This window comes from Saccoglossus kowalevskii, chromosome 10 (assembly GCF_978046115.1).
Source record: "Saccoglossus kowalevskii chromosome 10, keSacKowa6.1, whole genome shotgun sequence".
NCBI lineage: Eukaryota > Metazoa > Hemichordata > Enteropneusta > Harrimaniidae > Saccoglossus > Saccoglossus kowalevskii.
The window spans coordinates 24,470,883-24,497,315 of NC_140650.1; the positions used below are offsets into that span (position 1 = coordinate 24,470,883).

A 26,433-nucleotide genomic window follows, 5' to 3' on the forward strand; every position below is an offset into this window, starting at 1 on the left:
AGAGACATTTTTGGACAGCTTATTGGCTCTCTTACTGGTTTGGTTGAAGAAAAACAATTAAAAATACTTGCGGCTCAAATTGACAATCTGGAAACTGGCAAGATTCTTGATTTATTTTTGGAATTAAATAATCAGGCCCATAAGCTCAGCTCCACAAATGTTCTAACTAACAAACAGTGTTACTGCTTCCAACAAAAACATAGAAGAAGTTATAAACAAAATAGCACTTCTCAACACATTTGCATACCAATCCACTAAAATAAAAGCATTAACAACACTGCAAATGAATTAAAACATCTGAGCTCTCTTCTAGCACTACAATTTCAGGTTTCTGACAGAACAAATCTTCTCACAGAATTGGAATTTACATATCAGTATCATCTAAATGGTATACATTCCCTGATAGAAGGATTTCTCCCAATAGAGTTTGTCAGTCATCAGAAGATGAGACAGACACTGGACAAGCTGAGATCTGATTTATCAGTATCAAGCGATGCTTTCAAAATTACACATGATGATGTTGCATACTACTATCAAACCAAAGATGTTGTATTTCATCAGACAGCATCCTCATTATACATACAGACCAAAATCCCTCTTTCCCAATCAAATTCAGCTTATCATATTTATCGTGTGATGTCTTTTGCTATCCCGGCTCCACAAACTGTCCATGGAACTCACAACTCTAGTTTGGCTAACTCTTACACTGTGATGAACAATTTGCCAGAATACTTTGGCATATATCGCAACATGGCAATGCCTTCATGGAACTTTCTGAATGGGATATCATCGAGTGCCTAGGAGAAAATAACCTCTACTGTGATAACCAGTTCACCACCTATAAAACAACATATCCCTCATGTGCGTATGCTATCTTTTATGACAGACATGAGGACATTTCTAAGTACTGTGACATTAGACTTCTACTAAACCATGTTCCAAAACCTACTGCTGTATATTTAGACAACTCCCAAATTCTATTGCATAGCCACAATACCAGCTGGACACTTGTCTGCCCAAGACAACCAGATGTGCGTATTGATCCATGTGATCTATGCCTAGTTGACGTGGGATGTGGCTGTGAATTGCAATCTAAATGGGCATTTGTCGGTGCCACTCTGCTACACTGCGCAGAAAACAAGACTACAACCACATCTCACATCTTCAACATACAGCTGATAAAATCTATATTTCCAAAATATGATATGTCAAACCTAACTGGCAGCAAAACCGTTGCATCTCCGTGGAAAGCTGAACTACCAGACATAAGCATATTGAAAAAGGACTTTGATGACACACTGGCCAAAGATCGATCAATTGTTTTGGACATGGATAAAATTGCTAAATCACATAAAGAACTAAAATGTCATTATGCCTCCCCCATTGACCAATTAGCATTTACCTCAGATCAGAATTATGATCTCTTCTCTGCCCCATATACCTATATTGCCCAAATATTTACTCCTTCTTTGGTCATAGCTGTATGTACTTCTATTGCTTGTTTGGTACTTTATATTCACATGCGCCGTATGCATGCTCAGATACAACATCTTACGTTTGCCATTGCTGCACACAATCTAATTCCTGAGGTAAAAAGTGCTCCAAACATTCTCAGGCTACATGTTACAACTGCATCCTCAATCTCGGCAAACTCAGTTGATACTCCACTTGCAGAGACTATTCTTCAACCTGAACACACTTCTGGTATCATTATGATAATGACTGGTCTGATCTTATTTTTTCTAGGGAAATCCGTATTATGTTATGTTAAAAATAAGTTGTTTCCCATTCCTTGCTTAGCTCCCGAAAATGGAAGCAAAAATCCTATTAGAAATAGCAAATGATGATGAATCTTTGACTTTCTTCACCCAAACCATCCCATATCATATCCCATTAGCAAAAGCTTTCGCAAATCTATTGTTAATGCTGCAGTCAAGATTGGGACTCTCAGAGGACACATGTCAAATTTATGCTCCATGGCCACCCCATGAACACCTTAAATCTACCGGCCTGTATACAAATTCCATTTGGCTATGTTTCAAAGACAAATAGAATCATCAATTCCCAAGCTTATTACCATAGACTCCTTATTGGCCAATCCTCTATTTACTCTGAAATTCCCATTCTGCAAATGCCTTATGAATACCTCAGACATTTGTATCTAATTATTACCTTTGGTGACTACTGTTACCAATATTTCTGATGTTTATATATATATATTTTTATCTGTTTGTTAATTTCTGTGCTTTTTTCTTTTTTTATATAAATATCACCATTAATTTACTTATGGTTCACCATCTTATGGAATATCGTATTTTTATCGTATTTTTTTCTGAAATTTGTATATTTTGATCTATTTGTGTGCCCATTCTGATATGTATTATGACTATTTATGGTATTTGTTTTTACTCTGTGCTCTTGTATATGTATTATCTATCTTTAAGTGTAATGTATACAATTAATTTTGCAAGCTAGTTGTCCATAAACAGAATAGATAGCTCCCTTCGAAATGAGGAAATTTCCTTTTTTGGAAAGCGAATAGAATGTCACAAAGCTAAAATATATTCCAAATCATTTGTGGGTTCCAGTTAACTCACAAATGATACTATCCATACTTATTTCAATTTGACTTACTAAATTAGAATTATATTACACTTATTTGGAGATGTTTCAAACATTCTTGAAATTTTATTACTTGGCAAGCTGTGACTTTATTACCCAAGCTGTGACCTGTATTCGCACTCCATAGGAAAGTGTCAACGGCTCTTTTTGTGAGGAAGTGTCTGTCCGCGGATATAAGGCAACACCCGGTTGCTAAGCGAGGAGACACTTGCCTGACTGCTAAGAACCTATACCCCAAGATTGTGATTCCCCGTAGCATTTTAATAGGGACAAACTAGCTTGGTGAACTTATGTACTAAAACCTTCAATCAACCTATAAACCTATAAACCCAAGTACTATGGGGGATTGCATGATGGGAGTGATAAGTATTTTGATCAGTAAAATAATTTTAGAAAAGTGAAAACTGAAGTGACTGTAAAATGAAGATTGGTTTTAAATATTAAATATCACGAAATTTTAATGAAATAATGAAAGAAAATCGAACTGATGTGAAAGGGCAGTAAATGTAGCCAGAATTTAAGGTAGACATGCAGTTTACCTGACAGGTATTTTAATTAGTTAATTAGGAAACCAAGATGACCTCCCTTGTCCACAAAACTATATATTTTTGGAAAGCTTATTTTATGAATTTTAAAATTTTGTTAGTATTGTTTTATGGACACTGTAGTTTGAAATATGCACTAAAATGTGTTTTTTTGGTCAAAAGTGATTTAAAAAAATGGCTTCTAAACCATGCTTCTGTTTCCTGTCAAAATTGGTTTACGGGTAAATCTGTTTACTATGAAGAAAGTCATGCCATGTTATAGTTACTCGTATTTATTTATTGAGCTGTCATGATGTTAGTTACCGGTATTTATTGAGCTGCAAACTAAATATTCTCGAGAAATTTATTTCTATGTCGTTAAAAAATTTGATATAGTTTTATTTCGTTTCGTTTCATTTCGTTTCGTTTCGTGGAAAAGACTAAGCCTCGACAGACAGTTACAGATGTTACTAGCAATCGCGGTCACTGCATGTTTGACATTACGTGTTCTCGCCCTTATTATCCGTGGATCGAATTCATATGAAAAATGTTTACCAGCGATTTTCGCATCCTTTCATAACAGAGGGTCGAAATTGTAGAAACTACTTGCATATGCGAACGTTTCAACAAGTTTTCATTTTTAATTCTTGCAAAGGTGATGTCAACTTTGTTATTATTTCTAAAATGTTGTGAGAGTTTTTGTTGTTGTTTACTATAGGCGCCCTAGATTGTTCCCAGAGGCTGTTCCCACCATACATTCGGGTAGCAGTTTGTCACCAACTGAAGAAAGAATAACATTCAGAAGACGAGAGAACTCAAGAGTGAGTTAATACAGTTGTTCATTACAGGTCACAACAGTAAAACTAGTTGCTGACAATGGGATGGTTTCCAATAACCATTTTCAGTTTTTAAATGTTTTTAAACAAATTACCTGTAACCAAATCTTTATTTGATGTTGATTTTCCACTAAAATATTACTGAATGTTTTTTTTATTAAATTTAATTTCAGGTGCGTCAAACGCTAATCACAAATGACTTGGTTGACCATACATTTGAAAATCAAAATTATGACGAACAAGTTATTACTGCACAAACTACCACGGAGTTCCCCCAAAAACCTGTAAAGAAACCAGCACAAACCCAAACGCAAACACAGATACAGACACAAGTGACACGTGTCAAGACACAAACAAAGACAATACATAAAAGTAAAGGTATGTTTATTTATATATACAATAAAAATCAAAGAAAGCTTAGAAAGAACTCCCGTGTGCTGAGGGAATAGGGATCATGATGTAATATTCGGGAATATTTGAAAATGATAAACAAATTATTAATAATCTATTAAATAAGGAGCCACCAGTAGTCATCTACACACATAGACACCGTATACCTACAATAAGCCTACTTAAAAATATGCATAAAAAGTCTACACAAAATTGAAACATTAAAAAGAAAACTGAAATAATTCATAAAACATTGGGGAAAATGAAATGCAACGAAAATAGTAAACAAATAAATGCCCAAAATAAACTTATAGGGCATTTAAAAATATTTTAAAAATTTAGTTAACACGGAAAACGTAAAGTAGCAAGAACAACTATGTAAATTTCTGACAAACAATCACAATCTAAATATCTAAAATTCAAACCACTATCTTAATATCAATATATGTGTCAATAAATATTATATTTATTTATTTTCAGTTACGTATATTAATAAGGAAGGCATCACAATCTTTTGGATTGGTTCGTATATCCCGAAAATCGACATGGTAAAATTACAACCATCGTACAGCTCAGTACCATAACAAATATTAAGAGCAAATGTCTGTAAGAATCAAACAATGGTGGCAGGGGTCAAAAAATAGATTTGGCTCATATTTTGCACAGTGATAGTACTTGGTCCACAACCCCTCAAAATAGCTTTCTTTTGGATCAAGACTCCTTGTTGCCATGGTAACGGGCAAACAAAGTTTTCTGGCCATTTTCCCCAATTTTCGCATCTAAAAAACACGGAAATCAGCATAATTTACGGAACTGTCTTGGCAACACCTTCAAACCTACCATAAAAACAAATCAAGATCTGAATAGACCAACATTTTGGCTTTTTCAAAATTGTTGTGCAATTTCAAAAGACATACATTTTAGTTCTTGGGCAGCCTGAAAACAATTAGATGTTCAAGTTTCAAAAAAAATAATTTTTGGCCCAAATTTGTAAGTGCCACTCTGGTATTTTTTTGGCTTGAAACTTGTACCATATATAGATAATTGGAACATCTATCAAAAGCATTTTTGCAAAATTTGGTACCTTGTTTGGTTGTCACGTGACTGTCCCTTAAATTAGGCCACTTTTTGTGTGTTGCGAAAATTGTGAACTTTAGCCATGCTCAAAGTACGCTACATGACAAAGTAAAATATATTTCTAATTCAACTTATTATCTAAGGTGAATCTATATATTGCCTATCAAGTGAATGCTTGCAGAGTTTCGGGTCATGAGGTTCAGTCACGTGGTTGTTCCTGAAAGTAGGCCATTTTTTGCATTTAACGCAAATTGTGAATTTTAGCTTTGTTCAGCGTACACTACGTGACGAAGTAAACAATTATAATTCTATTTCAACTTCTGGTCAAATGTACATCTATGTATTGTCTATCAGATAAATGCTTGTAGAGTTTCGGGTCATGACGTTCAGTCACGTGGTTGTCCCTGAAAGTAGGCCATTTTTTGAATTTGACAAAAATTGTGAATTTTAGCTTTGTTTAACGTACGCAACGTGACGGAGTGAACACAAATTCTAATTCAACTTCTGGTCAAATGTATATCTATGTATTGTCTATCAAATAAATGCTTGTAGAGTTTCGGGTCATAACGTTAAGTCACGTGGTTGTCCCTGAAAGTAGGCCACTTTTTGCATTGTGAATTTTCAAAGTATGCTATGTGAAGAACTGAAGAAGAATTCTGATTCAACTTCTGATCAAATGTACATCTTTGTATTTTTTACTGAATAAATGCTTGTAGAGCTTCGGGACATGGCATTTAATCACATGGTTGTCCCTGAACCATGTTCAAAGTATGCTACTGTACCTGACAAAACAGGATTCTAACTCAACTTCTTAAGCCAGTCAAGTAAATGCTCGTAGAGTTTTAGGGAGTGACGTTTAGTCCCGGGAGGTATCTGACATTGTGTATCAACTGAATGTTAGGAACTTTTGTTCCCGTGTTTGTGTTCCTTTTGATATGCATTATAGAACATAGCTAAATTTAAAACAATATCTTAGTTTCTTTATTAAAATTGATATTTACACTTATAACAGAGTCGGCGCTTAACTAAACTTTAAGTTAACACTGTAAGTGCATTATCAGTCATTGTAGTACCAATATAATATACATTGGACATTGACAATGTTAAAAGAAACAAACGGTTCAAGAGGCATCTTCTCCAAAGTAACGAAACATCCTAACAGCACTTCTCTAACTAAGCCTACATAAGAACACACAAACCTCTATGTCTTAGTACACTTAGTTTTACACAAACCAGGCAGAAACTCAAGTACTCTCGAAGTTTTGCAAAAAATGCTGACTTGCGTCGACGGTCAGTGATGGAGGATACGTCGACATCAAAGTGCTGGCAAATTGACCTTAATAGTACTATGCCAACCTCATACAGGCCTCCCCTCTTTGCAAAGTCACAAAGGTTGAATGTATCGTACAAGACAGGGTGACATAGTTCGACGTTGGTGATGATTTTCTCTTGTATGCGACTGTTGGAGGATTCGATTACAGCAGGGTCATGTTGCTCCTCTTCCTCCTCCTCAGAATCTTCTGAAGCTTTAAGGCGTTTAGCTGCCAGTCGGGAGAAATAGCTAGAGACTGGAATAGCCGTTGGCATTGTGCATCACGCGCATGCCTCATTTCTTTGGACACAGTAACGGGTCTGACTTTCGTCCAGTAGCTTGTCCAAGCCGAAACCGCTTATCAAGGTCATTGTTTACTTGTGGCTAAACCAGACAGCCATCTTCGGACTGCGCAGTGCCCATCCTTGCTGTGGGAAAGGTGTTGTTCTATTTACTTCTAAGGATGGATCTACATGTGGCACTTCTGACAGGCCCTGTGCAAACTTTTTCGCGTACTTCAACTTTGTCTTGTCCAGCAAAGTCTCTCTTTCAAGGTGACGTTTGTGCTTTCCGACAGCTACATAAGCCTCCAGACCTTTGCATGTTTTATAAATCTTGACACAGCTCTCTTCTGGACAAGGGAAAAGGCTACCATTGACTGGGTTGCACAGTCTCATGACTTGCCACATCTTCATCAGAATCTGATTCTTGTTGAGCTTACACCTTCATCTGCCTGGACCTGATGGGTCGAAATGCAGAACCAGGATTTGATGGCTGACTGACAATCTTCAGCAGCGGTGGTTCTATGGCAGGCAATCGCAGCCAAGGGACAATATTCCCTTCCCCGATGTTGTATGCTCGTCAGACACGTAGACCTGCATCACTAAACTCATGATCAGTTTGGTGATTTAATCCAGTTTCATGGATGTCGCTGCAACATCTGCAACCACTTCACACAGAAAGACTTTACTCCCGGGATTCTACCACGAGACTCTACAGCAATCTTAAACTCCTCGGCCATCTCAACATTGTGGCCCTCATTGATCCAGGTCTTGATGTGGAACTTCACTGTTGCGGCCTGTCTGTCACATGACCTTTTCCCCCCTTGTGGGTCGCAATAGTCCAGTCGTCTGATGGTGACTCCTGCAGTTTCATTGATATGCCTAGCTGCTTGAAGTATGAGTGTGTTGTGATAACACCCAGCATAGTCACTTCGGAGGTATAAGAACTTGGATAGATCCTTTGCTGGTATGCTACCGAGATGTGCCATGGTATGCCCCGCTTTCTAAACCAGTCTGTTTGGCTCTCCCTGTACTTCCTTGGCAGAAACTTCATGGCCCAGTCCATTACCAGAACCACACTTGTATTATCCAGGTTATTCAGAAGTACATGCCAGGTGTCATTTTGATTACACTTTGTCCCGTAGAGTACTTTGAAGATGGCTAAAATTTCATTTTTTTGGCAAATGCAAACGTGACTTATCATTACGACCCAAAATTCTACAAGCATTCATTTGATAGACAATACATAGATCTACATTTGACCAGAAGTTGAGTTAACGTTCTAATTCACTTTGTCTAGTATAGTACTTTGAACATGGCTAAAATTCCAAAATTGTGCCTAGTGCAAAAAATGGCCTACTTTCAGGGACAACCACGTGACTAAACATTACGACCCGAAACTCTACAAGCAATTATTTGATAAGTTATGCATAGATCTACATTTGGAAAGAAGTCGAGTTAGAATTCTAGAGTTAGAATGTAGAGTACTTTGAAGATGGCTTACATTCACAATTTTGGTCAAACGCAAAAAAATGACCTACTTCTTGGGACGACCACGTATGAACCAAACAAGTTACCAAATTTTGGAAGATATTATTTGAAAGATATTTTGATTATCTATGTATGGTACAAATTTCAAGTAAAAAAAAATACCAGAGCGGCACTTATAGCATTACAAAGTTTGACAAAAAATTACATTTTTTAGAAGCTCGAAACATTGCATTGTTTTCAGGCTGCCAAGGAACTGAAGTCTATCTCTTTCAAATATGTTGGTCTATTAGGATCTTGTTTTGTTTTGACGATAAGTTCAAAGGTGTGGCAGAGACAATGCCGTAAATTATGCTGATTTCCGTGTTTTTGAGATGCGAAAATTGGGGAAAATGGCCAGAAAACTTTGTTTGCCCGTTACCATGGCAACAATGAGTTTTGATCTAAAAGAAGGCTGTTTTGAGGGGTTGTGGACCAAGTACTATCACTGTGCAAAATATGAGCCAAATCGATTTTTTAACCCCTGCCACCATTGTTTGATACTTACAGACATTTGCTCTTAATAATTTATGGCAGACGTACTTCTCGGTACATAAAATTCAAAGTAATCCCCAACGCGTCTCATTTGTTACTGCGTATAAATTGACACTATCTGGGACACGTTGCACGCGATGAGTACCAAACAAAAATACACACAGGACATTATAAGTGGCTCGAAACAAAACCTATTCGCTAATTTTCATTTCGAAAACATCTACGATGGCTTAAAACCCTGCAGCCCGTCCCGCATGTTTTTTTTTACCAGGCAGGAGACGCCGGTCAGCGTGGCGTTGCCCCAGTGGTTTCCACTGTGCATCCAGTAGTTAATGCCGACATCACGGTCTATACATTCCACATGAAGCATGGTATTCAGCTTAACCATATTTTCTTTTTTGCTCCATGGCTTAACTTAATAGGAACAGTAACTCGAGCAATAAATGTGCCTTCCGATTTGAGGGATATCGTGCCGTGTAATATTCAATGAAAAAAATAGTGAAACACGTGGCTCACGCTGGGGGCCCACATAAGGTGTTGCAATAGTGTAAATATAACAAAACCAGACACCGATTGTTTCCTTTGCTAGGTAAAATCAATGTACACAATAATCGGATGAAACAACTAAAGTAAACTAGGATATATTAGAGCCAATGAATTCGTCATTTCCGACGAAAAGGGCCGGGAAAAAATACCCCTCATAACAAATCACCGTCATAACAAATCACCGTGTTGAGGGGGTGGTGAACAAATGAGACACCGATTGTCAAATTGTTTTGGTAATCATCGCATGTCGATTCATGTCATTTGTACAGGGTACTCTGACACAAAAATAAGGTAAACCAGCTTACTTAGTGCTAATGATTTTGTGATTTCCCACACGAAGAACGTTCTCAGAAATAATCCGACATGCTGATTAGCCCACCAACAATCGGCACCAAAATTGATCACTCCTGTCACGGTAAATTCGGTATGTTTTACGAGTTTTTTTTCTTCAAATCCCAACATATATTTACACATGTAGGCGAATTTTGTCAGCTCTGTGTAAATAAATATTTTTACTGGGAATGTGTCCCATTTACGTACGAGAAGCCCTTACACAACGCAGTAGTCATCGACACACATAGACCTCCTATACCTACTAATCGACTTGATAGCTTCATAATTTGGGGAAGGTGGGGGTGAAAGTACACCATGCAAGTTTCCAAATGTGTAAAGGAAAATAAAGGAAAGAAGTACAATACAATGTTGGTAAGCGATACAAAGGAAATATCTCCTTACGGCAGTGACTTGATACAACTACATTGATGCTGGAGGTCACCATATTTGTTCTCGCGTTCAATAATACGGTGATAAATCAGGATTCACAAGTACAACGAATTTACACAACATTTTACCATGAAATCGAACCTACCAACCATTTTCCTATCTTCAACACTGCCATGGTTTTGGCGATGATGAATCTCACATTCATTATTTTCCTGACTGGGCTAACACAGGGTTCAATGTTCCGTGGCTTGAATGTAATTGTACACCACACGTGAATGTAAACTAGCTTGCACAGTAATTCGTTTCACAGTCATTGAGGTTATACATTTGGTCAATTACTTATTTATTTATTTACTTATACGATAATAAAAAATCATACATGTAATTTCTTAGACCTTTTCATAATGTAAACTGATACATTTCATCTCCCGAGCGCTTGCATCGTTTTTGTACAACACACTGGAAATAACAAAATGGCTGACAGCATCATAAATTGCTGGTCATGAAAAAAATAGAATACGCATGCGCATCATTATGCAAATTAGTCCACTCACCGATTCCTATTAGTTGTATCCATGCAATTTGGCATAAAAAAACTTTTAAAAAAATAATAAAAAAATACATAAAAAATGCAAAATTTTAATTAAAATGTAAAATACAACAATGAATTGCAGCAGCCAATCATTAGTAACATTCTTACCAAGTTTTATAAAAATGCTTCTTTTAATGCTTCTTGCGATATAACTGAAATAGCTTAAAATTCACACATTATTATGCAGATGAGCTCATTAATATGCATGGATGTCAACCAAAAACTAATCAAATCTGCGCATTGCCCCAGACAAGCTATATACCAAGTTTCATTGAAATCCGAACATTGGTTCTCGAGATATCGATGGAACAGACACACACACACACACACAGACAGACAGAAACTTCGCACACGGGAGTCAAAAATTCCAGTAGGAAAGTTTTATAACCTCTCTGATATTTGAACTATGATTCATAGCATTTGTCTATAAACTAAAATTTGTTTTTGCTATTGGCCAAAATACCTTAGACATGGCTATTTTCATGGTAATTTACTTCCTTCTTTAATATAATCGCACATTTTAAAAATTTCTCATTCAATAAGTCTTTTTTTAGGATGTCTGGTAGAAGTTGAACAAGTCACAGTTGGAATACAGTGTGATCTGTTAAAACAATTACTTGCATCTACGCCAATAAATTCAGATAATGAATTAGAGGGTGAGAGTGAGATTGAATCATCAGCAGAGGACATGTCTGTTTATATACCAGAGACCGAAACAGATGAATCTGAAAATTATGAGGATGAAAGTGATGAGTAAGTAAAAAAAAAATTCTTGTACTAATCAGTGATTAAACAAGTAAAGGCAAGTAACATGTCATGGGCAGATTTGTGTGTGTGTGTGTGTGTGTGTGTGTGTGTGTGTGGAGGGGGTCCCACATTGTTCCCCTCCTATAATGATGTCCCTTTCAACCAATGAGGTATTATAATAATAGGGTTATTTAATAAAAGAACATTTTGCTTCATTGTCAGTACAACTAAGTTTTTTAATGCACATTTTTTAACGATACAAAAATGTATGTAAAGAAGATACAAATACAGTATTTTCCAAAACATTAGTGTTTCTGAAGTCAGTAATCATAAATTACAACTTTTTCTATTTTTTAACAAACTGAAGGCATTTTATGTTTTAATTCGTGTTTATTTCATTTTCAGAGATGCTGACATTTCATACCAATTACCAAATATGGAGAGAAAATTTATTATTTTTGAGTCTTGTCTTTTACAGTTATTTAATTTTTGCATTTTTTGTTTAGTAATTTCAATTGTTTGTAATGTTCAAGGCACATTGTTGAAAATTGAACAGTTTTGTAAAGTCTGCAAAAAAACGCATTTGGCAATTGTGAATATTGTACGTGTAAGACCCTTATTTCGCTGATTACAGATTTCTGGTTATCTGTAACTAGCGAAACGAACCATTTACTGATTAAATATTGGTATTTTCGGCAAATGTTCTATGTAGTTATATACACGACTGAAATGTAAGTATACTGGTCAAGTTTCGTCCCACAGTTGTGAACATTGTACGTGTAAGACCCTTGTTTCGCTGATTACAGATTTCCGATTATCGGTAATTAGCGAAACGAACCATATTGTTATTTGCGGCAAATATTTTGTAAATATTGTGAGTATAAAACCCATTTTCTCTGATTGCAGTTTATTTTTTTATTATCGGCGGGTATGTGTGTCATCCCGTTCAGTTTCGTTTTGTTTCGTTTCGTTTCGTCGATCACATTAAGCCGTATAAGTTTCATATCATATATACGGACCACGCTGTCCTCGCAATGGACATATTCACGGCGGAAAAAACTTTCCCATGATGAGATCATGTACTGATTATTCTCGTCCGGGGAATTCTCGGGACTGAGCTGTAACAAAAAGTAAATGTTTGCTTTTTTACAAGATTTGTTTTTCTTTTTTAAATTCAGATAGTGAAATCTCTAGAATGCATGAATTTATTTGTTATGACTGGTATGCTCATATGTATTACATCTACAATCTCTGAAAACAGTGCGAAGATCTGATGAGTGCCGGTGAATATTGTAAAATACTTTAGTTCCACTATTTTCGCTGGAGGGATGATTCAGTGAAAAGAAACTCCATACTGAACACCAAAATATTAAAAGACTTTACAGCAAAAATTAATTCAAGCTAAAATAAAGTATTTTACAGTAGTACCCATTTGATTGAATATTTTGATGTTAGAATTAATACAAAGAAATACACCAATTTGCATATCAATAAATGAATAATGGCACTAATGTTTTGACGTCCAGTATATATAACTAAAGATGTTCTAAGACTATTTTATACTTGACTATTAATTATTTAATAAAACATGGGTTTTAAATTGAGATCACTGTCTTAAAGGGCGGTGGTCGTTACCCTGCGTTCTGTCCGATGTGGGACTCATAGCGACGTACTGTATATAACGCGTGTAAAATACATTGTTTGTTTACGCGACCACCACCACCTTTTAAGCATATTCCATTTATGATAGAGCTCTGAAATGTTCATTCCGAGAGCGAGGTTTTTTGTATTTATGTTGGTGATCGTCGCTGACTTTGTGGAAGTACTCTGGGGGATTGCATGATGGGAGTGATAATTCTTTTGATCAGTAAAATAATTTAAAAAAAGTGAAAACTAGAGTGACTGTAAAATGAAGGTTGGTTTTAAATATTAAATATCATGAAATCTGGATGAAATAATGAAAGGAAATCGAATTGATATGAAAGGACAGTAAATGTAGCCAGAATTCAAGGTCAGATTCCGGGGTCAAATACGCCACAATACTAGTACATCCATCATGGCGGCTGCAAAGTGTCAACAACTATGGATGAGGTATTAGCCTTGATTTGCAGTTTTCGTAATTGGCCGGGGAAAAATACATGCAAAATCCGTGCTTCAGTAACAGTGTTTGCTGTTTTTGTGCAATGGAAATTAATACAAGAAATGCTGTCAAAAGACATTTCCTTCAAGTAAACAAATTTAAACAACATATGGAGATTCAATATCGTGAGAAATTGAGAAGACGAAAATCCTTTGAAACAGTTGACATATTTTTCCAGGGTATCAAGAGTATTATTTGAAGTGAAAAACCACTGCTTTATCGAGGAGCAAAGTTCAATATCATTGGCCAGAGTACTAGTAATTACCCCGCACATTAATAATTGGCCTAGGCTGGTTGAAGACATGTTTAGAGTCACCGTGACTCCGGACCTCTCATTCCGGTTAATAAAACACTTATCGAGACATTGTTTTTTAAAGTGTCCAGCAGTGAACATACGAGTCCGCTAAATAGAATCAGGGGCGGCGGCACGAAATTGTGCATGGGGGGGGGGGGGGGTCTGCTAACCACCCCTCGCGTCGAAATTTAGAATCTAGACCCTCTGAAACGCTATTTCCTGAATTTTGAGGGGCAAATTTTGCTGACATACATAGCTGAGTTTAATGACATATCCAGGAAAAACTTACTGACCCAGGTTTGAGGGGGGGGGGGTATTTTCGTTCAACGTAATTGCAAAAATTTTTTGTTCGTACAACGTAAATTGAAAAAATAAATTCCGTAATTCTGTAATCACAGGCTAGACGTACAACGTAATCAATCAAATATTGTTTTCGTACACTGTAAAAATGTGTAATTTTTCTCGGTGCGTACAAGAATTTACATCCAAATAAAAAAAGTTGTAAAGAATAATCCAGGGAAATTACATTTTCGAAACTGTAAAACGACTAGATGACACAATTCACTGCAAAATTGAATGTCAAGACGTAAAAGGCCCTCTAACCGAATGAAGAGCACTACGAGGGTAATATGCGCATGCGTCACACGGCGCAGTAATGGCAGAGAATTTGAGTACGTAAAATGTAAAATAACCTTTATTTTCTCTGTAAACTGTAAACATTCAATTTTCACTGTAAACTGTAAAAACGTCTTTTTTTCCTTGTAAATTGTAAAAAGCCTTTTTTATTTTCCGTAAAACTGTACCAGCTACCCCCTTGCCCCCCTCTCATTTTTGATTGGGGGAAGACAGTGGGCAGCATTTTAAAACCCCTTGTTTTGCAGACCAGGTTACAATATTAGGTTTACTTTCCGTGTTTCGTTGTTTATTCATGGATTAATAAGCCACTCATTTGCTTCAATTCCAACTATATCTCTGGAAATATCACTTTCATCATCCATATTTCGATATCCCACAATGTGTCGAATTTGTGTCTGGCAATTAATTAGTCGGGAGTATAGTTTCTTATTTCCGGTTTCCGTCTGTGACATTTTCTCAGAAATTCTGCTGCAGATATCGATGAAACTTGGCAGGTTGATGAATAAGTCTCTGCCGAATATGCACGTAATTTTTATTCCAGATCTGAAAAACCTAAGTGGGTCTTTTTCATGATATTCACCCAAAATTACCTCTCCCAACACCCCTGATAGAACAACTGAGCATGCTCAGAATAAATAATTAGGCTAAGCTTAAATTGTAATGCTAGGGTTTTTAGTGATGTCATGGCCTGGTCGTGACCTTGGACTGAATCAGTGACAGATAGGTCGTACCATTACCAATCTCAGTGAAAAAACTATAATCGGGTGTCAGGGCTACATTTTGAGGGGAATTACAATGGTGATACTGAAACAAACCCAGGTCCTGGTAATATACAAAAACCCGAATTAACAAAGTTTTCAGTTATCAGTACATTACTAGATTAAGGGAAATCACTTTATGATGAGTAGTACACACATAGAGTACTAGTACATATTAATTCAACTGTTTGCAGATGTTCCATGTATTATTTTGACATGAGCATTTTATAATTAAATGACGGGGACTGTGACATTCATGTCTTGTTCTAACTAACTACTTTTTCGCAAAATTTGCCCAGCCTTGCTTCTACCAGTCATTTCCCTTTACATTCCCTTGTATTACATAACAATCTTTGTGCTGAGGCAGTTATGGTTTCACAACCATCACCAGTTTAATTGTATAATAATTGAAAAAATACTTAGATTAGATTAGATAGATTATTAGAAAAAAGTTCATTTAGATTACCGGTAACATTTGCCCCCCCCCCAAAAAAAAAACAACAAAAAACAAAACAAACTCTACAACATCCTTGAGTCGCGTCAATTCGTGCACGTGGCGGGGATCACGCGGTTCTCACGTGGGATAAATGGGGATTACCATCGTCACAGTGGAAAACTTTCCTATGAGATCAAGTAGTTATTCTTGTCCGGGGATTTCTCGGTCGAATGTGTATTTAAGAGCGTTTACTCAGTTATTTCACCACGAAGGGGCCGTGCTCAAGACGTCGGTAAGGAATCGGAAACTTGGAGAGCTGCCTGCAAATATGGAGTTACGTAAATCACAGTCCCTCTCTGTGCGTAAACGTTTATGTGGATAGGTTGCTGTACTACAGATATTTTCTCACGTAACAGGGATCGGAATAATAGTAAATTAATTACAACAGTCTGGGTTGACTTAACTTTCTAAATAAGCAGATTTTGTTTACTGCGGTTACTGTGGTGCCCCATTTTAACTGAAGTGATTAAACAGCATTTGCAGATTCAGTTCAGTTAATACTCTCTTTAAGCTTGTGTTTCTTGACGGTGAAGACCAATATATCTTACGGGAATGTACATGTCTTTGCCCATTTTCTTGTTATCTGTTGCTTTGGTGATTTATCGTTTGCCGTGTATAGATCCAGTCTCCTCCTCTCGGTTACTTGATTAAATTAATTGTCAGTTTTTAATTACCTGGTTGTAGCGTAGTCCCAATAGAATTAATGCCCACCACTCCCCGAACGGACAAAAATATCACGTACCCAGTGTAAATCTACTGTAACGGTGTTTTTTTTTCACCGTGGTGATGGCGTTTGTATTACCTTACATTAAAGAGTCCAGAGTTAGCGGGACCAGCGCAATACAAACGTGACCTTGATAATAGGATTGTGTTCAAATAATAGAAGCTGACATTTTCGGACTAACATTATGTAATTGAAACACAAAATATAAGTATTAGAGGGATTACAAAAGAGGCTATAGTTAATATGGGCAGATGATTTGCTGGAGCTGTTGGTAAATTTATTTAATTGATTTTGCTGTGACAATGTATACATGTATGAACAATTATGTGAATATGGTGTTGTGTGTTATAGGAAGTAGGTGGTGTCTTAAGTCTGTTGGTTATGTCATTTGAATCAAGAGGGGGAGGTTAAAGTACTTGATCGGAAAGAATGATTATATTTGTTCTTTGGCAGTGAATGGCTTATTTGTACTTGACTGTGACCCACCCACCACTCGATTGTAATTTGGCCAGCTGCTATTAGAAATCACTCAGCATGACTAGTTGGAAGACAACCATGTAAAAGTAGTGTGAATAGAATAAACGTCTGTAATGACAAGGAAAAAATAAAGTTTTTATTTTTTATCTTAACCATCAATATACAACAAGTTTACAAAAAAATTTGAGTAAGAATAAAGTAAAAAGTTGAACCAATAGGAGATACAGGTGATGGTTGAATTATCTCGCCTGGAAGAAAATAAAAAAACAAGTGGTAAGGATTATATATTGTAATGAATGATTTGAGTAAGGTGTTGAGTAGAGGAATGTTCAATAGGAAGAACATTGTTTAAATGATTGAACTTTCCATAAATGAAATCTTGAGGCACATTGTAAATAACTAGTGAGAGGACGCTGAAAGCAAAACTGTGCATTCAAGCATCCTCTCAATGAAAACACAGGTTATGCACATTTACGTTATAATGAGGTAAATTAGTGTTGTAAACGGAGTGTCATGATTAAATCTGGTATGATGTGCATGGAACGACTCATGGTGCAAAAGCAGATAAGTGTTGACGGAAGACCCAAATGATAGGTATCACCACCGATCAATTTGGTAGTAGTCATATTACCGAAAATACTATATCTTGTTGTTTTCAATAAGTATATGTGCAGCAACAATAAACTGTACAAAACCAGTAGTTAACTGTTTACAAGACAGTATTATAGACCCATATCATGCAAAGTTACAGGGTGTTGTACAAATATACCCCCTTACTTTTAGGCTATTGTATGTTCATCCAACTGTCCATTCAGAATAAATAAGAAATAAAGTAGGTGCAAAGAGACTATATGGAATGTAATTGTACTTCATAGAGTTATCAATGATGATATCAATTCCATCAGACTGATAGAACCGGTAAAAGTAATGAATTTATCGCATGGCAATGGTATTGTGTCATCTAACATATAACCGAAGTGAATTGACCATGTGCAAAAACAGCATTGTTGGTTTGCATAAGACAGCCCACACACATGCTATAAGGAGTAAAATCCTGGTATCACCAATGACAGGGCTGTAAATGAGTCATGGACCTGTTTGTACAGAATCCCAGTTCATCCCTCATTATTTATGTGGATCATATTAAAAAGATCTCAAACCATTATGAGGCCAATGAAAAACAAATTTGGTGTTTCCAGTATTAGAGTAAAAAATATTGGGTAGTTAGGCAGGGATTTTATTATTTTAGATTTATTTTTTCCCCAACATGTTCAGTCTATATCAAATACAATCATTTTAAACATTTTTTTTACATGATATTACTATCAAATTTTGTTTATTTTAGAAAAAGGTAACTCATTTTAATAAAAATAAAATTAATAACAAATGACAACACATGTCATTGTTTAAGGTTGAGGTGAGTGGCATGAACTGTTGATCGGTGGCACCATTTCAAAAATGGCAGCTGGCAACAGAAAAACATTCACTGATGTACATGTGTATGTAGTGAGCGCAAGGAATTGGCCCCTATCAGTTTCTGCCATAAATGACAGTTATGTACATTTCTGCTGTGGCCATTTACCTACAATAGCAACAACACAAGAATGATAAAAGCACTCTGATGTACACATTGCAGCTCTTGCTGTTTCTTGCATGTGACAACAATCCGCCTAAATCACAAGAAACTTGTAGTGAGCCAAACAATGATCATGAAAAAGTAAGAATGAATACAGCCAGCCATGCCAATGTGGTGGTCAAATGCAATTTCTTGCATGACTTTCTGCTCAATATTATACAGTGTGTGGTAGCCTATGCCGAATAATCAATGGTGTGGTCACAAATAATCATGAAGATTAATCATGATCACATACTTCATAGACACTATAACATTACATTAATGGGCAAAGACTAAAATCATATCCATGGCCCTAGACATGGCTACATCCGAGGTCATCATTTTGCCAATGCCATTCTTGCATGTCATTATTGCTGGTTGCATAGACTAGACTATTAATGTACAAGTATTTACACATATCGGCTTTAATTGGTTTTAGATGCTATTTTATTGAGATGCATCGCGACAACTGTGACCGTGAAGGACCGGTAGGTTAGGTAATTGTTACTAGTTGCACCGTGCACACACGTCATATGAGTTCACAGGCCATAGGCCCAGTAAATTGCTGTCATCATTTATATACGATGCAATATTTATTTTTGGTCATTAGTTTCTCTGATTCATGACATCATGTGCCAATAAATCCTGAAAATTGGTTTTGCTAAGCGATGAGTCGTTTAATACAAAACACTGAATGATCATAGCATGGTGTGCTATTTTAGAGGTAAAGCAATTGTTAAGAATATATTAAAATTTGTGGAAAAGGGCAAAGGCTCTTACCTTAGTACAATGTCTGTACGGCGTCCTGGGCTGGCTGGCAAAATAATCACGTCATCGAAAGATGCGTGCACGTGTACTGTAGACAATTTCCATGACGCTGCATTGCATGCGTAGAGTCAACGTCACGATTTCTGTGTATCAATTTTTCTCCGCTTTTTTCAACAAATAATTCACTTTTTTCTCATAGGAAAACGTCGCTAATCTTATTTTATTAGCCTGAACTTTGTCTTGACAGCGCCAATTATACCCAAATAAACGTCTTTGGATGATTTCTGGCACCCAAAATTGATTCTCGACTCAGTCCTAATTACGCATTTAGGAATGACCTGGTGATCCAAAATTGACCTCGAATGAAAATACTGCCGCCTACGGCGGGTTCCGGGATCATTGCGTCGAGTCGTGCTTTGTCACACGAAACCAAAATATACTATCGCCGCTGTATCACCTTCATGTTATTGTCAACAATTTTTAAGGTCGCGACCTCAGCATTCCAACTGAACAGTTATGAGAGTGGAGGTCAAATACTAGTAGTCATGGAATATACCAGTTATCCACGGCAAATGGGAGATGACCCGGATAAGTTGAAACTATGATACGTAATGTCTGTATTGCGTTTAACATTCAACAGCACGTGAAAGTGATCAAACCACCGTCTGCAGTAGAGTGATCTTACTGGCTCTGTAACTTATATGTCATGGATTTTTTTAATATAATTGTATATCTAACCGTCTTAATTTAATATATTTCTGATATTTAGGTCGAGAATCGGAATACTAAACAGTCACTGCCCTCCGACTTCCCAGAAGTTGATACACTTCCGACACCATTCCGGTTGAATGGTGAAATGGGTGAGGTAACATTTGTATGTTTCCTTTATGTCATTACATTTAAAAAAAAAATATTAAATTTTAATTTGTGTGGCCAACAATTCCAGGATTGAAGCTGTGCCCACTCATACTATCATTTCTGATCATCACGTCGGAGTCAATTACAGACTCGAAAAAATGAGGGACAGCACAGTCCCTAGACTGGAAAAGTCGGGACTTCTTATAATTAATTGTCAATTAGCCTTTTTAACGTGATCACGAAAACTAGCGTGACTGCGAAAGACATCCCGTCAGGATTTCTCTAGCGGTCAGGTTAGTTTTCGCGATCACGCTAAAAGGACTAACAGACCAATTAATTATTTCTTTTTGTAAAACAAAAAAGAAGTTCCGACTTGGCCAGTCTCCACAGTCCCCGTCAATCAATAGTTTACATTTCGTGCTCTATTTTTAACTGACAATCATCATCGCCGCGTTGGTCTGCGATGTGACATTCACATGTAAATCGTTAGGCTTAATTAAAACCTTGCTAAGAACACGGAAATCGCATCGTTACCAGTATTGTTACCAGTACTTATATGAATAACGAATGACGTCACTCCGCATGACGTAATGTGATTGACTATGCATGATGTCTTCAGATTATTTTGACACGTGCTTCGTTTGAAAATATCCTTCTTACAATAAATAAATTGCGCCGAATAATTATTTGAATAAATTATATCTATTAAGGTTTTCGACCTATTCCCAATTTAACCATTTCGATAATAAAGTTAACTACAATTTAAAGTGTGGAATTATATTGATTTTTCAATCTCGTTCTTTTATTCCCACCCAAGGATGATGTCCTGCTACAGCACATGGGAGAATTGCGTGTCTTTCTTACCTACTTGGCAGCCCTTGAAGAAAAAGAAAAGCGCCATAGTCAGAGTACCAAACCAAACTATGCCATTCATTTTAAAGAACAGGTCAGTAAAACAGAAAGAGTTATCCACAAACTGGAAGGGCGGGTGAGTACCGACTGAGACAGTCTTGACGAACTTGGTTGTGAAATAATTTAGAATTAGTCATTGAAAATGACAAAGGGCGAACCCCACGCACGCCAACTTGTCAGACTATGGTGTCCCATGATTTTCTATTACAATCCTTGGGAATGGCAGATTTCCTTTCATTTGTACATTATTTTCTCTTGATTAAATATGAAGTAAATTTAATTTCGAGGTTTCATGTTCAATGGAAGACAACGCCAATTTGAAGTGCACATACGTCAGACGTGATTATAATTACTTTCTTTCCACGGGACACCTATGTATATGTTCTTTGGCAAAAAAAAAATCTTTTTGAGCGATTGTGCTGTCCGACGCGAGTATTCCATATACCAATCACAAATTTAACATGATGTATTTATATTATTACTATGACAACATAACTTCTCGTCATATTGATTTATTGGATCTACTACTTACCTATTTCAGTTATCTCAATTCGAATGGCAGCCAGATAATCACGATGGTACATCGCTCTCGACACTTGCCAAGCAACGACCCCGATGCCATATCTTTGTATATTCAGGAACGTTTCCTCGACTATATTTCGGCCTGCTGTCTAAATGTTCAATTCTTCAGCAAGCAGTAAGTGATCATGATGACGTAATCACAGTGCCTCGATGTGAACAAATAATCACCTGATGCAATGGCGGCTGTCTGCAGCGACGTCTGTTATATTTACCTCATGCATAGAGTTCAATCCGCGCATGTTCTAGTTCAATCTTTGTCGCATGATTTGGATTTCGTAGATTTACGGCAAAATCAAGTTTGTCTCTTGTATTTAGTCCACAAAAATATAATACAAAAGTGACTGCCAGCTCTTCTCGAACTTTACTATATTGTCGATGTTTACTTTTTGTTTATCCGAACGACTGCCACTTAGTCATGTGGGTATGTTTGTATCGATTGCTTTAATATGTGCTGACAATAGGGGGGCATGTTGGGAGGGCGCCTTTCTAGTTAAACTTGCTCGTTTTATCGAAATTTCAAACTAAAAAACGTGATAGAAATATAGTCAACACTAATCAGTGCGCCCTCTCCGGTAATCGCAAACGCAAATTCCACCGGCGAGGGCGCAACAATTCAAGACAACTCATGACTGCCAAAATAATACACAACATTTACTTATGAGAAGATCATTGCCGTCATTGGTTACAAAACTGCCGCTTATGGAGATTTACCCAGAAATATAGTAATATATATATATAAATATACAAGAACCCATTTTACGTTATACATTATATGAAGCTCGCCATGTACTTACTCGAGATATAGATTAGTTTTATCATTCCAATGTAATTGAAATATAAGGTATGGATTCCAGTGATGTACTATTATAAAAAGTTGTATTCGCTTTGTTCATTTGTTTCTTTTTTGTTTCGCTTAGAATAAACCTCAGCCTCAGACAGCCAACGAGATATCACTGCTCCTCCGCTTTGATCGAGATCTCGCGGCTCCCTCGCTCTGATCCAAATCTCACGGCTCCCTCGCTTTGATCGAAGTCTCGCGGCTCCCTCGATCTGATCGAAATCTCGCGGCTCCCTCGCTCTGATCGAAATCTCACGGCTCCCCCGCTCTGACCGAAGTCTCACAGCTCCCTCGCTCTGATCAAAATCTTGCGGCCCCCTCGCTCTGATCGAAGTCTCGCGACTCCCTCGCTGTGATCGAAGTCTCGCGGCTCCCTCGATCTGATCGAAATCTCGCGGCTCCCTCGCTCTGATCGAAATCTCACGGCTCCCCCGCTCTGACCGAAGTCTCACAGCTCCCTCGCTCTGATCAAAATCTTGCGGCCCCCTCGCTCTGATCGAAGTCTCGCGACTCCCTCGCTGTGATCGAAGTCTCGCGGCTCCCTCGATCTGATCGAAATCTCGCGGCTCCCTCGCTCTGATCGAAATCTCACGGCTCCCCCGCTCTGACCGAAGTCTCGCAGCTCCCTCGCTCTGATCAAAATCTTGCGGCCCCCTCGCTCTGATCGAAGTCTCGCAACACTCTCGCTGTGATCGAAGTCTCGCGGCTCCCTCGCTCTGATTGAGATCTCGGTGGCTATTTGCATCTGAATAATTATACAAGTTAATTCCACCAGATATGAAATAAAGTATACACGCACAACAAACGCCGTTAAGAAAAGAAATATATGTACTTATTTGATGAGGACTAGTTATGTAGTTTTAGTCACGGTGGAACTAATCAAGTAGCTTGCCCTTGCTAATTGTTGTAAACTATATTTAAATGGACAGTGAAATCGGAAAATTAAATTCAGTAATTATAATAAAGATAATGCAGAAAATTATGATGCCAATAGCAGTAAACAAAAATAGTCAAACTTAAAAAATGAATTATTATAAATTGGGCAATTTTAAAACGAGTCCTCGTGGTTAGTGTTTTAAATGAATTTAGAATGCCATGCTAAACTTCTCTTTTGGAATTGCAAGTTTATCGCTGGTTGTTGATATGGTCGAATATGAGTGAGAATTTGAAAAAAAGCGCAATGGCTTGAAAAACGAGCGCATCTATAGTTGTCAGGTCGTATATACATGTGATAATTACATATGCTAATTATATACATCAAGATTACGCAGCTACGTCAATAGAAGTAGTTGAATGAATACGAAGTTGAATACGAGAAGGTTATTAAACAGACACATTTTTTTCTGTAATATAAAAATAGAACCTATGAACGTGGCGAAAGTATTTCCCCATACATGTATGTGTGTGAAAGAATTAGTGAGTTATATAATATTATCATGGTTCACTTGGATAAATAATGACGTAAATATTAACCTAATCTTTTTACTAATTTTGTTCTCATTTGTATTAATATGAGGCCTTCAACTAAGTAAATTACCGTCGTCCCAGAACATACAAGGTCTACCGGAGAAATTATAGATGGCAATTGCGCCCTCTAGAGTGATATTATGTGAATCTCAACGAATAAACGCAATGGCGTAAACTAACTACGAGTAAGTCTTATTTAGACCCACCGCATTGAATAATGTACAACACACACTTGCATATAGTAAGGGGCAGCCACATATATGCAGTACGGCGAATAATTTATTTATCAAGACACAACAAACCAAAATATTTGTCATTATATTGCATGTAGTGCACAAGTTTACTGAATTCGGATTCTATATCCCCAAAAAGCCGAAATGGGCTGTGGAACACGGCAACTAACATTACGAGGGAAAGAAAATTCGAAATAACTGACAACAAAGTCAACAACAATTTGAAAATGGTAAACGCAATCATTAATAAAAATAACACTCCCCGTTACTAACACTCCGACCGCCGACCAGGAATGAAAAGTCCTTTCCAAAAGGAAGTTTGGCAAAAAGCCTGTATCCGTTGCACTGTCAGGCGTGTCCCGAGGACAGTAGCGGGTGTCACACCACTTGTGACAACGAAAAATATAAACAAAATACAAACAAATTAAATTGAAAACTGCATTATGGCGTGACTGGTCTAGACTGGTATTCAAAACCTAGTAACGTGATCCCTCATACCATACCCCGTCTGTTTTTATTAGGAACAGATAATAGTTTACCGCTATACTTCGAAACGCGGTACTGTAAAATACTGTATTTTAGCTGGAATTAATTTTTGCTGGGTGTTTTGTATGTAATTTATTTTCATTGATTTTTGAAGTTAAATGTAAAATATAGGAAAAAAGGCATATTCAGTAGATTTTATTTTCGCTGAATCATCCCTTCAACGAAAATAGCGAAAATAAATTCCAAGCGAAAATAAAGTATTGTACACAAGAATATTGCAATAGCTGTGTGTTAATTGGTGTATGCAAAGATCTGCACCATCCCACTTTAACATTTTCGGAAATATAAATATAGACAGCTCTGTAACCACGATTCAGTGAGACCTATTTCACTAAGTGTAACAGATTTGACAGGTCTACAAAGTGGGCATTTAGCCACCCAAGGTATATAGAACAATAGACTGTATGAGTATGTGATATATACACACCGCGCCCTCAAGTGACGAAGTTGATGAGAATCTACGTCAACTTCGTTGAAACACAGTCCCTCAAAAACGGGTGAGAAACGAAAATCTTCCCTTTGTACTATGCTAATTACGCTTCCGCTGGATGTTTATTCGATAGATAAGAACGGACGTCTTACGAATGATTTTTTCCCCACTAAGGTAGCGAGAGGGGAAACATAATTTATAGTTTAATAGAGTTTAGGACTTTCCTCGCCAGTTACTAAGCATGCAGTTATGGCAATGTATATGTTTTCAGAAAGCTGACATATACATTCATGTATGTCTCGTGTTAATATTTGCTCTGGGGATTAAGTTACAATCGTTCCCGTAAACCATAGTTCTGGAGATATAGTCCAGTGGAACATAGCATTATTTATATCACGATTAAATTAGCATAAATCACGATATCATTTAACCCAGGGTGCTTTACGCAAATGCAGTATGCGTATGCTCATACCCAATGTTATTGTTTTGATCAATGCAATGTGACTCTCGATCGTTCGATATAACCAAGAATATAACCAAATACGTGAAAATGTACGACGATTTCGTCAATTTTGATGATGTTGGTGTCGACTGGGAATATTGCCTATTTATTAGACTTTTAAGCCATTCTGGAAACCTGAAAAAAGCAGACACATGATTTTATGGCTTCACATTCACACCTTTATAGCAAATTTTAACTTTGAAAACAACCCAAGTTTTGATTAAGAAAACTGTGTTAAATATAGATGGAATAGAATGCAATTTAATATTGCTAGTTTATATTTGTTCTATAGATGCTAATATTTTTTTTGGGTACCATTCAACATATCTGAATAGGTTTATAAAATCAGTACTTCGCATCATAACCAGATCAATTATCTTAAGAGAAGCACCTAGTTCGTGCATAAAATCTGTTCTCTCCTTTATCTGAGACTCTTGTGATTTCAAATAGTAATGTCAGAATAACGGAAACTAAATATATATAT

General features: G+C 36.9%; 1 protein-coding gene and 1 long non-coding RNA gene across 4 annotated transcripts; one reads left to right on the forward strand and one right to left on the reverse strand.

Moving 5' to 3' along the window:
* The first annotated feature begins 11,483 nt into the window (after positions 1-11,483).
* LOC146737980 (uncharacterized) lies at positions 11,484-22,881 on the forward strand. Of its 3 annotated transcripts, XM_085504765.1 has the most exons (4): positions 11,484-11,678; positions 20,351-20,441; positions 21,257-21,385; positions 21,893-22,881. In XM_085504765.1, the coding sequence occupies exons 2-4, from the start codon at positions 20,430-20,432 to the stop codon at positions 22,103-22,105; spliced, it is 354 nt and encodes a 117-aa protein (XP_085360891.1). In that variant the 5' UTR covers positions 11,484-11,678; positions 20,351-20,429; the 3' UTR covers positions 22,106-22,881. The 3 variants fall into 3 exon arrangements, with proteins under 3 accessions (XP_085360891.1, XP_085360892.1, XP_085360890.1); XM_085504766.1 differs by lacking the exon at positions 11,484-11,678 and having other exon boundaries at positions 19,970-20,446; XM_085504764.1 differs by lacking the exon at positions 11,484-11,678 and having other exon boundaries at positions 19,970-20,441.
* LOC146737981 (uncharacterized) lies at positions 17,316-19,655 on the reverse strand. The gene is made up of 2 exons (XR_014930800.1): positions 19,594-19,655; positions 17,316-17,446 (listed from the first exon to the last, which is right to left on the reverse strand). It is a non-coding gene; the product is annotated as an uncharacterized LOC146737981 (long non-coding RNA).
* Positions 22,882-26,433: the final 3,552 nt, after the last annotated feature.